A 12,443-nucleotide genomic window follows, 5' to 3' on the forward strand; every position below is an offset into this window, starting at 1 on the left:
GAGAGAGAGAGAGAGAGAGAGAGAAGCTGCATCCTTACAGCTTGCAAGAGCCACAGGCGGCATCCCAAGAACCCCGCCTCAGCTCCAAGCCAGAGATTGAGATTTGTGGTGTAGTCTTTCCTGCCATAGTGTTATCCTGGGGCACCTGCAGTAACCGACCATGGTCCCTGTTCTCTTCTCTCAGTGGTACCCCCAAGGGGGCTCCATGATACATCCAAGAGCAGCTGTGCCCTAGTCAGGAACCTGGTTACTCTCCGCCATCTTCACCCACCAACTGTAGCTAGAAACTTCTCTGGACCACCCATGGACTCTGGTGTGACAACACAGTGTCCCTAGAAAGTAGAGACAGCCACCTTTGTAACTCATAGGGACAGCTGAGGAGCTGCCATGCCAGTGCCTAGAAAGGATGAGATGACTGAGGTCATTTTCTTTTTATTACTGTCATTTGTGTGTGAACATGGACACACGCATGGTCAGAGGCGTTGGGGTTCCCTGACTTCCAGACCTCTAGTTGCTGCTGAAGAACTACACACAGAAGTTGGGAACAAGGTGTGTGTGTGGGGGGGGGGGCACAGGCCCACAATGAGGCTGGGACCGGAGGCTCCCAAACTTCTGGACAGCTAGGCTTTGCCGAGTGGAGTCAGGGACACTGCAGGCTAATGTGTCTGGTCCAGGGCTGGAGGGGTGGCGGGAAGGAGGGGTGGTGGTGGGGGGGAATGGGAGCTCCAGTTAGCCCAGTGAGCTCCAGCATCAGCTGGTTAAGTGTCTCTGTCTCTCTCGATGTAATTTTAAAAATAAAAATAGGAGCTAGATAGCCGGCTCGGTGCTTAAGAGCACTTTCTGCTCTTGCAGAGAAGCCTGGGGTTGGATCCCCAGCATCCACATGGCTGTTCCAAACCATCTGTAATTCTAGTTCCAGGAGATTGGTGCCCTCTTCTGACCTCCTTAGGTACTACACACACATGGTGCATACATACCAGCCAAAGACTCACATACATAAAGATTTTTAAATAATAGAACGTTTTAAATTTAAATGAACAAAATAAATGGTAATGACTGAGAACTTCTCAACACACCAACCACAGATGCAGGAAACTTGAATGAAGCATTTTGCACATGCGTGAGTGTGTACACACACACACACACACGCACATGCACATGTGAATGCACTCATGCTCAGAAAGTCAAACAAGATATATCAGTAAAATTGTGAAAACCCCAAGCAAACTCTCCTTAAGTCGTAGGGCTGGGGGAAGGAGAGATCCTAGCTTACCCACAATGCATTAAGAATAGCGTCACTAGGGAGTTCCTTTCAACTCCGCTCAGAAAGATGGGGGATGGTAATATTTGAGCACTTCAAAGAAATCACACCAGTGTTGAATTTCAGGATTCTAGCAAAATTGTCCTATGAAGAAAAGGAGAATAAAGACTATCTCAGACAAGCTGACTGGGGAACCTGTGTTCAGCATGCCTTCCTTGCAGGAAATGGTGAGATGCTTCAGAAAGAGGAAAACCAGTAGATCAGATATAAACCCTAATTAACATGAGGAACAGAATCCTAGTAGTGAGATACCCAAGAAGAAATGAGGGAAGGTGAGATAAAGTACTGTTTGCTTAAAAAAAAAAAAATGGCCGGGCAATGGTGTCATACACCTTTAATCCCAGCACTTGGAGGCAGAGGCAGGCAGATTTCTGAGTTTGAGGCCAGCCTGGTCTACAGAGTGAGTTCCAGGACAGCCAGGGCTATACAGAGAAACCCTGTCTTGAAAAACAAACAAACAAACAAAAAAGAAAAAAACCCGAAAACCATTCAACTACAGCAACATTGTAGCATCTTACCTTAGCCAGACTTGTCTTACAGTTTCCCCTGCTTGTGGACTACCACAGTTTAAAACTATGTAACAAACAAGCAAATAAACAAATCCCAGATAAATAATTGATTTTGTAAAACTCCATGCCCCGGGCTGGAGAGATGGCTCAGTGGTTAAGAGCACTGACTGCACTTCCAGAGGTCCTGAGTTCAAATCCCAGCAACCACATGGTGGCTCACAACCATCTGTAATGAGATCTGATGCCCTCTTCTGGTGTGTCTGAAGACAGCTACAGTGTATTCATATATAATAAATAAATCTTTAAAAAAAACAATTAAAAAAAAAACTGCATGCCCTTTTGAGGGATGTCCTAAACTCTCGCTCCATGATGTCCTATCTACGTAGAGTGTGAATTTCCTCTCTGCCCGTGTCATATACGCCTGTTGCCTGATAGTCTGAAGCATCCACATCCTATATGCTTCTTGTCTGTCATTCTAACATAGGCCCCACCATTTCTGCGACAGACCCATTAGTGTACGGCCTCCATGCTGTTTGTATAGGCTTCCTGCTCATTAGCCTTGTGTCCGCGCTGTATAAATCCCCTGCTTGCTGGTCTACCACATCCATGCTATAAATGCTTCCACCTGCCAATCACTCAGCAGCCTTGGTCAACAGTGATTGGTTCAAATAATGCTTATCTGAGAGGCTGATGCTATGTTGATGATGCCCGGATCACCAGCCTGCTTCACCTGGTCTCACAGGTGTGTGTCACCTCCCAGCCTCCCAGGAAGAAAACCCAATCATAGTTCATTAAGAGAGAGATCAGAGTTACAGCGATCACTACTACTGCTAGTAATCTCTTACTATGACTTAACTTACAACCTATTGACCAGAGTGACTACGATTCAGCAGGCGGGACCTACAGTAAAGCGAGGCTGGTGGGATCAAACATCTGCTAGACTGCACATCAGCCAAAGAATATTAGCCCAAACCCCACTCTACCACCAACAGCTAATTTTAGCGGCATAAAGCAGTCTGTTGAAGCCAATGAGGAAATGCATTTAGGAGGACTGTCTATACCTTGTGTGCTAATCAGCTTAGGAGGACCCAAGCCAGACAGTCCCCTGGGTTATCCCTTTCCTTCCAAAGCCTGTGTTTTGCTCTGGGATGCTCACCCTGACTCCTGGGATACAGCCCCCTGGGCTGGAATATGCTGCATACACAGTAAGCGCTGAAACTTTGGAGATGCCATCCTGTTCGGGTACCACTAATCACAGATCGTGAAGCTCAAGACTCTAGTTAAAGGACATTAAGAGTTTATTTCATCAAAATCACAACATGTCTTCACTATAGCAGCGACTCATCATCGTCCCTCTGCTGTAAGCGACGCACACACACCATTCTTCCTAATTTATGTGGGGCCAAATTATACACAGATAACAAATGACTGCTGAAGCCAGAGTCGGGAACCTATAAATAAACCACACGCTTTCACTCACTGGAGATGGGAAGCCGGGACACGTTTTGCTCTTGACTTCCCTTGATGTATCAGCTACATAAGAGCAAGTATTACAAAAAGCCAGAAACTGAGACTCCCACTGGGAATAAAGGACAGTCCTGGCCTGCCTTGCCTTAGTGGGAGCCCAGCGTGCATGGAAGGGATACAGTGTTCTCACTACTAGGAGTTCAGCAGGGCAGGTCGGACCCTGGGTCACCGGTGTTTGGTTTGAGAAGGGATGAGATGCTGAGCAGAGACCGTACACATTCTATAGACAGGACTTGTCACCAGATATGGAGTCTCACCATGGCCTCAGCATACATTGGCCAAAGGGGCTGCAGGAGGGTAGGTCACAGGGGCCCATTTGGCTGATAGATGTTAAGTCCTGGCTTAGACAGAACAAAGTCTGGTCCTATAGCCTTCTAGCTTCTGGATGCCTGTTAGGAGGTTGTCCCTCAGGGGCTGGGGTGTGGCTCAGTGTGGAGCGCTTGCCTGGCTATGCCAGGCCCTGACTCTACTTCATTCCAGTAGAGCAAAGAAAAGAGAAAATTTAAAAGATCCATAGAACTGAGCTGAAACATATTCTAAAGCCAAGTAAGGAATGGGTGTTAAGAAGGGCCTCAGGGATGTCAGGGATGTCATGGGAACTGAGAGTTTTCCAGTATCAGGGCCAGACTGGCTGTCCAGACTGTGCATGTCACAGACACTTAGGTTCCTGTCACACTGGTTGGCCCTTTACATCCTGCTCCACAATTCTCTGGGATCCCCACTCCCATGAGGATCTTGTTCACAAGCTGTTGTCACCGTGACTGTACTTCCCAGGGCTGAGTCTGATTCTGTCTACTCATACCAACCCAAAAGCCTAGGGTGGCCACCCTGGGCAGCAGTGGAGACTCGGTGTGGCCCCCTCCTGGGAAGAAAATCAGCCTCTGCAGCGTGGCTGGTCTAGTGTGTCACATGAGGGATATCCAATGTCTAAGCTGTCTTAAGAAGGTGCCTGCTCGCTCTTTCATGGAAAAGGCATGTCTAAGTAATGAGAAAGCAGACCTTAGGGGTAGCTACACTCCCAGAAAGCCAGGAGATGCAGGTGCAGGGGGATACCCAGCAGGGGAGCTTAGCCCAGGTGGAGGTTGTAGAGAGTACAGACGCTGTTTGAAATGGACATTCTAAGGCTGACTTTAGGTCCGCTGAGGAGCAGCTCGCAGAGAATAGACTGCATCAGCTCCCATGGAGTGTCTCCTTTAGACTGTCTTCACAAAGTTCCAAACAAGGGACAGTGGGTGACTCCAAACAGGCAAAGGCAGAGAGCCCAGAACTGGCTGGACAGCTGGGATGGGTGGTGGCTCAATTAGTGTCCCCTTATGTGAAGATGCACATTCCAATTGGTGCTGGCCTCATTCCCCCACATGGCTTGGCTACCACCTCTGTCAACCCTCCGGAGAGCCACACGACGTTGAGTTGCCCTCAGGACTCTCAGTCTCTTTCAAGGCTGGGGCTATGTTCTCTTGTAGCCCTATCTTTATATGTCATTTGACGCAGCCTTGCTGGTCCGATGCTCTGTGCACATGGTAAGAAGGGAGGTCCAGACTTGATGGTCACTATGGGCTACTCTGCATTCTGGTGTCCACAGAGGACAGAAGTGTCTACCACAGCAGGGAAGGAGGGCCACATAATCGCTGGCCACACCCCGTGAGTCCACTCGGCAGTGCCAGGCAGGACATTCTGCACAGTCGTAGGTAGGGGCCGTTATCCCAGGCCGAGGCATCAAGGAGGAGAGGGACTCACGATGGCGGCAGGGTACACATTTTTTTTTTCTCTGCTTCGGGGAAGGCACTTCTTTTGAATGGCAGCCGCCCTGTTCACACAGCGGATAGGTCGACACGTTGGGCAGAATGACTGCTCTTGTCCCAAGGGCTTAGCTTTGTAGACGCCGTGCCTGTCCGTGTCCCGTTAACCTACAAATTATAGAAAGAGGTGTGAAGACAGGTTTGAGAGGTAGAACTCACTCTGAGGAATGCAAACAGGTTTGGGTTTGGGGTCGTGTGAGGATCATGGTTGGGGGTCACTTCTGAGACACAAGGATCTGAACATCCAAGGAGTCCAGACCAGAACACACTGTGAAGGTACCTGCCCCACCAAGCCCACATTCTTAGTGCCTCATCAGTGAGGCTAGTTCTCTTCATGGAACTTACCATGCACCATGAAGAGACAGACAATGGCCATTAGGTGAATGACTGAGGTGGGAGTTTGGCCACAAGTCAGTGACACTTTGGCCTAGTGCCATCTGGGAAGGAAATGCTAGACCAGTGGTTCTCAACCTGTGGGTCGCAACCCCTTTGGGGTTTGTATATTAGATATCCTGCATATCAGATATTTGCATCATGATTCATAACAGTAGCAAAATTACAGTTATGAAGTAGCAATGAAAATAATTTTATGGTTGCGGGTCACCACAGCATGAGGGTTGCAGCGTCAGGAAAGTTGGGAACCACTGTTCTAGAACAAGGTGTTAGTAGACTGTGCAGAAGGCAGGCCCTTCCAGGGATCTGGAGAAGAGGGAATTGTGGGTGGAACACTGTATTTAAACATGGCTGACAACAACATGCATCCTCTATTTATGCAGAGGCTGTGTCCACCTGCGAAGCAGGCTTGTCGCCAGGTTGATGGCCAGCATGGCTAGTCCTGGTAACAGGCACACTAACCAGCGCCCTGAAGATGGTGAGGGGAAGGAGGGAGACATTTGGAAGAGGTTTAGTGAAGCAAAGGAAAGAGACTCAAGGGTCTGATTTTACTCACGGTGTCTGAACTGAAAGGCTTTGTGTTCGCAGTACGGGCAGAGCTGCTCGTGAGGGACCAGACCTTGGTCTTGTGTTTAAAGGCAGCTCTCACCTTCAAAGGCAGAAGGAGAAGCCTTAGAGGGAACTCCAGAAGTTGACGCAGCAAACTCTGATGGGTCGTTGGCAATGGCCTCTGGAGGCTTGCTGTGACAGGAGCCCCCAAGCACCCCATGTAAGGGCAGGGGCATCAAAGTTGGTACCAATGTCAACATCAGAGCTGGTGGCTCCTACACAGAGCCTGACAAGGGTTATATTACCCTAGACAATGTGGCCCTTCTCTCTGTGCGCTTATGGAAGTGAAAAGCTACTTGGAGTTGGGTGGGGGTTTACTTGGAGCTGTCAGTGGGGTAGGGGATGGACATACCTCTGAATTCAGGAGACAGTGAAAGAGAAAGATGAAGAGGCCCTGGGAAGGAAGGGGAGAGACAGCATCAGAACCGCACATTGACACAAGGTCCCTCCATCACAGAAGTCTGGGGGCCACAGCTTACTGTGGGGGAGGAGGTGGGTTTGGTGTGACCTAGAGCCTGAGGTCAGCAGCACCAGGGAAGGGGAATTTCCAGATGACTCCATTCAGGGAAGGACAAAGAGCCTAATCATCTCCCCAACTTCCAAGCAGAGGGCACCAAGTCTTGGTGTTCAAACCCAGCTGGGATGATGGGAGCTGACAGTGTCCCATGCCTACCTTGTCCCATACCTGCTGGCCTGCAGGCTTTTCTTACCTGTAAAGAGTTGAGGATAGCAAACATGTATTGGAAGACCAGGGCCCGGTCACTGACGGCAAGCACCCCAAATACCCATGAGGTCCCCAGGATGGGTAGCAGCACAGCCACAGCCTTGGCTGTCAACCTGGAACAGAGACAGTGACCTTCATGTAGGCAGTGGGCAGGCAAACCAGGTCAGGAGGACCTAAGGGTACTGAGTCTACCGTGAAGTGAAATGGCTCAGTGGGGAATGAGACTAGCTCATCTGGGGACACCTGAGGGACACCTGCTATCCCAGGGTATGTTTATCTTTGAAGCCCCATGAGCTCAAACAGGGCCAGCACTTGGTGGTTCTTCTGCAGAGGGAGCGAGGTGATGGAGATACCTCCCGGCTGGGCTCTAGGAGAGGCGGTGGATGGAAGAGCGTGGTAGTATGTATTCTGGGCATAGTAGCAACCTTGGTAGTGTAGCTACCAGGCTATGATAGGAGCAAAGGCCTGGGCTGGGTGTGAGAGCAGGTGACAGACTGGTGACCCTGACTCCCCCGAAGGCCATAGGTCTGAGGATAGAGTGAGGAGGAACAGGCACCATCCTGGTCAGGCTACAGTGGGCAGAGGACAAACTCAGGCTCCCCCACCCCTCCTCAGACAGAAGATGAACAGAAATGTCCTTGGCCCTCAGGAGCTTACTCCTTCATCCCGGCATAGCCTAGAAGGTTCCAGGGGCAGAAAAAGCCCAAGAGAGCTGAGTCCATTTGTCAAGTTAATTTACGGTGTGTAGAATAATTATCTCATCGATTTGTTGTGGCTTATGCATAGTTTTTGCTCCAGTTTTAAAGTCACAGGATGCCAGCAGCCTGACATCCTAGCTGTCTCTATAAGAGCTCCTAAGTCACCTGTGAGGGGGTCCTCAGCCTTGATCCTTAAGGTTCAGGGTGCTTGCAGTTCTCTATGGTCAAGGAGGGCTATGAATCTTGGGTCCTTGAGTCTCATGAGTGAATCCCACTTGCTTAAGCATAAGGCCTGGCCACTGTCACAGCCCCAAGTCCTACCCCCTAGAAGAAGGAAGATACTCTGGCCATTGCTGTTCTGCCTCTAGGAGGGCAGTGTGGATTTGGGCATGAAGTCCATACAGAGGAGGAGAAGCTCAAAATGGGAACTGAGCCCAGGAGACAGTATCCCTATGAATGGGGTCTCTACCAAGATGAGGACTTCATGGTTGCTGTGTCTCCTTCTGCCACACCCAATTGGTGTAGGTTTTTCTGACGTTTGCTGTTGGCAAGGTCCCAGTGAATAAACACCAGGAACCCAGGCAGCCTCGAGTGGCATGTCAGTCCCGTGGGGTACGGGGTACTTCCAAAGATCCCACCTCCCTTAGTGGCAGCCCAGCGTGCATGGAATACTGCTTGCTGGGATTTTCCCTCACAAGGCATCCCTTGGGGGAGGGTCCTGTTACTCCCTTTCCACTGTGAAGGAAGCGAAGGGCAGAGGGAACCATTGCTGTAGGAGCTAGGAGTCAGATCTTCCTCTCTGGAATCTTCATCTCACCTCCTTCCAGCTGTCTCTGGCTGAAGATGTCCCAGGAGGGCATCTATATATGGCCCCCATGGCTGCTCTGAGACCTTGCATCACCAAGATAAGTAATGGAATAAGGACCCAAACCAAAGGCTGTCCATGTAGGCCTTTGAGGATACAGAGCCAGCTGAAGACTCAGGTGCTAGCCCTGAGGAGCAACACTGTCTGTCCCTCTTGAAGCCTTCAGCAGCCCCTCATGGTATATGAACAGTTGGAGTCAACTCACTTGAAGGCACTGGGGTCCCCGTGTATCTTGTAGCTGTCGGTGCTGATGTGGGAGATGACCCTTGTCACAGCAACCAGGATAACAATGTTGACCTGCAAGGGAGGAATAGGGAGGCAGTAAGGAGCCAGACCTACCCACAGGATGCTGGAACATCCCCCACAGTAGCCAGTCCTTAGCCAGCAGGGAACACTGAGGGAACAAATCCCAGGCAAGCTTTGAGCAGGAAAGATAACTACATAAGCCTTCTCTTCTGTACGTTCCTGAGCAAAGACAGACAAGGCAGGGACTCAGTTCTCATCCCAGCAGCATCAGAGCAAGAAGAACGAGGGTGACCTTTGGGGTCAGATAAACCCTCTCAAAGCTCATCTCACGCTTGCTCAGTCCGTTTGACCCTGGACACCTCTGTGGATCCTGGGAATCTCTGTTTCCCACTGAGTGAGAAAGACCAGCTGCTGCAAACCACCAGGCAAAGAGGAGATGCCCCGTTTGTCCGGTCCACATACGGCAGCTGGGTTCATTGCCCGCACATGTGATGTTTGAAAGTCATAGCCTTATTGGGTATTATTTATGCCCTGCTCCTGGGTAGGGACCTGCTGGGTGTCTCTCATGCTAACTGAGCACTCCCGAGACTCAGGCTCTCACCCAGCTCCTCCCTCACCTAGCAGCTCTCCTGGATCCTCAATATTAAGGGACAAGGTGGGACCAGCAGGGGCAATGACCCCTCCCCCAGGCTCTCTCTACTTGAGGGGACCTGTTTGGGGTAAGGGGGGGTTGTGAGAGCCATGTGTGTCCAGAGCCTATCCTCTTAAGTGTTACAATCATCATGGTTCTCATGAAGTCAGCTACAGACAGGCTCATGACCTTAGAACCCACAGAGTCTTCAGCATCCGGCCTTACAGAGAGGCTACTGGTCTGTCGAGCCTTGTAAGCAGCAGGACCTGGTAATCCTCGAGAGGCTGGCACTCAAGACCTCTAACCCCACAGCCCTGCAGCCAAAGTGCCTGCATTAGTAACCCAGGTGGATGAGTCCCGGGCCATTCTGAGGACCCCAGCCCCAGCCCAGCATAGAATGCCTGATTTGTGGGGAACGTGAGTTGCTATCCCCTCTCTGGTTCCAGCTGGTACTTTTCCACTCCAGCCCTTTCCCTCTGCCTCCTCCCAGCTCCCATCAGTCATCCAGGGCCTTTTGTTAAAGGTTTTCAGATGAGACAATTCTGGGTCTGTGTTATGCTGTTCCCAGGGGGGGGGGGGAAGAAAAAAAAGAAAGAAAGAATTAAAAAAAAGAAAAAAACCCACGAGGCGCTAAGGCGCTATGGGTACCTCACATATCCTGTCTAGACTCTTGCTTATACTACCATCAGACATGAACAAAAGCTTAACCATCACCTTCCCTGTGTGCCTGTTGCCCTGGGTAACGACAGAGTCTCCCAAGGTCAGAGAAGATGGGAGAGGTTAATGCATAGCCAGCTAGCACAGTGTCACGCAGTGTCCAGTAATTCAGCTGCCCTCTAGCCTTCCTACAACAGATGACAGTGACCAGAAAACTGCATTTAACGGGAGCAAGGAGGGACTGTGGAGGGTGATAGGCCACTGACTTTTATACTTAGTTATATTCTTACTTGGACAAGCTATTCCAGTGACTGGTTTCAGGGACGGGGGTATCACCCCCAGACCACCACAGTCATTGACACCTGAGAGAATCCTGTTGTCTTCAGTTATGGTCCCCCAGGCTGTGTGCCCCATATCCCACAGAGCACCCTCTGTGTCATCGAGGGAGAATGGAGACCAGGCAGCTTCAGGTCACAATGTCATAGACTCTTCCCGCCCACCTGCCATTCAGAGGATTTTCTCAGGTGGCGGTTGGGAGTGGGGGTAAATGTCTTCTTATTTGTATACCTTTGGTTTGTTTCCAGAGTGCTGGAGTTTTAACAACACACTTCTTCTTGCCTTTCCCCTGATTTAGTGTGGGTGGGGTAGAGTGAGCCATTTTCCCACTGGCATGCTGCCAGCCTGCCCCTTTCAGCTAGCTACCTCACACACCTGCAAAGCCTGCTGGCTGATGGTTAGAAACAATTGGTCATACACCAGTGGATTACAGATGTGGACTCTGGGGCTCTGTAGGTCATGCTTATGACACAGCTATGGTCATTCTGCCTGCCTAAAGCCTTGAGGTCCAGTGTCCCCAGGAGGAGGCACTATTGGGGTGCCCAATCTGTAGAAAAATCATGGTGATCGAAAGGCTAGTATCAAGCCTGCTGCTCCCTTGGGGAGGGTTCACACTGGGGGACAGAGTAGTAGACACAGGCAAAGATTGTTCATATATTCTGATCTTTTTTCATATACTCTTCAGATTTCTTCTCAACCATGTCTGTTAACAAATTTAAAGATCAAATTGCCTAACTGGCTTTTTAATTTGGAGCAATTATAAATTAAAAGGAAAATTACCTGAAATTTATTTATCTATTTTTTTTTTGGTAAACATGTCAATAGCATCCCTGGGGGGAGGGGAGGGAAGGGTCATAAAGCTAGGTTCTACTGACTCAGGGACGGTGATGGGCCTCGGAGAGGGCCAGTGGGATTCTGCCTTTGAGGGAGAGCGTCTGAGAACCTTGTTTGAGGTCAGAGGTCACACTACCCAGCTCCTCATGTGAGCTTACAAGGTATATCATGTAGAGCAGGCCACAAGAGCTCAAGACCACAGCCTCACCTCTGGACACTGTAGAAGGTGATTCCATCTCAGACCTCCTCGAATCAAAGACTAGAGACTTAGCTCTGTGTTTTCTCGCTTCCTAAACAAGGCTGCCAACAGGACTATCGATCCAAGATGGAGTGTTTCACAGACACGTAAATGTGCCAGGCGATCGCTTCGGGATTTGGGGAACTGATCTCGTCAAAGACCACACAGTGTCCCAACAGCGGCATAGCTGCCCAATTGCTGTCTGTCCCAGCTTGTCACCATTTCCTTTTTTTAATAGGATTTACTGCGTTTTGTTTCTGCCCTCAACACAGCCAGGGTGTGTGGTTTCATCTGGAGACCTAGGACCTGGTCCACCATATCTGTATCGACTTATCTACATGTCTGCGGTTTTGCATCTGTTGCTGTGCCGAGACCATCCTGTAGGCAGTGGCATCGGGAGAGGGCGGTCTTGAACCTATGTAGTAAGACAGGAGCCAGTGACTTTCGCACCACATAATCTAGAATACAGAGGAGAGTGGACCTGGTCCCTTGGCTACCCTCTGCTCACTTTGACCCACATTCTAGCAGAACGAGAAAGGCCTGGCTTGGTTGTGAGGTGACTGTCGGGGACTTGGTATGGATTTGCAGGACCTGTCAGGATGAGGACAAGCTACTTAAGGGCAGACACCAGAGAGACAATTCGAAGCTGTGTTTCAGAAGAGACGAACAGAACTGCACACCAGACACTCAAACTAGAGCCCACAGGCCAGGATGACTCAGGAAACGATCATGGTGACTTCTGAGGAGGAAGGAGGAACAGTAGGTGAGGCCTCTGGGATTGGGCCAGGCTCTGCAGCTCTGTCAACTCAGGGTCATCTAGGAGCTTGTGGAGGTTGGGGGGAAGGGGGACCCAGAATGTTCACAAGCATTTTACATGGAAAAATTATCTATACCTGCATATATACACAGACGTTATATGTATATGGTCCCCAGTAGTATGTATCTATGTCCCACCATCCCTGCGTCTGCCTGGGAACTCTATGTATAGCCTTGCCTGTAGCTGTTGACTTATGTGCCTGTAGCTCTGTGTAGCTGCGAATCTATAAGTCTATAGCT

General features: G+C 50.0%; 1 protein-coding gene across 2 annotated transcripts in view; it reads right to left on the reverse strand.

The window, feature by feature from the left end:
• Nucleotides 1-4,256: 4,256 nt before the first annotated feature.
• Nucleotides 4,257-12,443, reverse strand: part of Adgrd1 (adhesion G protein-coupled receptor D1) — a 113,092-nt gene continuing 104,905 nt past the window's right edge. For both annotated transcript variants that reach the window (XM_028766066.1, XM_028766065.1), the window contains 5 exons: nt 8,651-8,742; nt 6,869-6,995; nt 6,511-6,552; nt 6,106-6,198; nt 4,257-5,264 (listed from right to left, as the gene is read on the reverse strand). In XM_028766066.1, the coding sequence (XP_028621899.1) occupies nt 5,169-5,264; nt 6,106-6,198; nt 6,511-6,552; nt 6,869-6,995; nt 8,651-8,742 (450 nt within the window). In that variant the 3' untranslated portion in view covers nt 4,257-5,168. The remainder of the gene's footprint in view (nt 5,265-6,105; nt 6,199-6,510; nt 6,553-6,868; nt 6,996-8,650; nt 8,743-12,443) is intronic.

The sequence above is a fragment of the Grammomys surdaster genome, unplaced genomic scaffold, assembly GCF_004785775.1.
Source record: "Grammomys surdaster isolate TR1022 unplaced genomic scaffold, NIH_TR_1.0 166, whole genome shotgun sequence".
Classification (NCBI taxonomy): Eukaryota; Metazoa; Chordata; class Mammalia; order Rodentia; family Muridae; genus Grammomys; species Grammomys surdaster.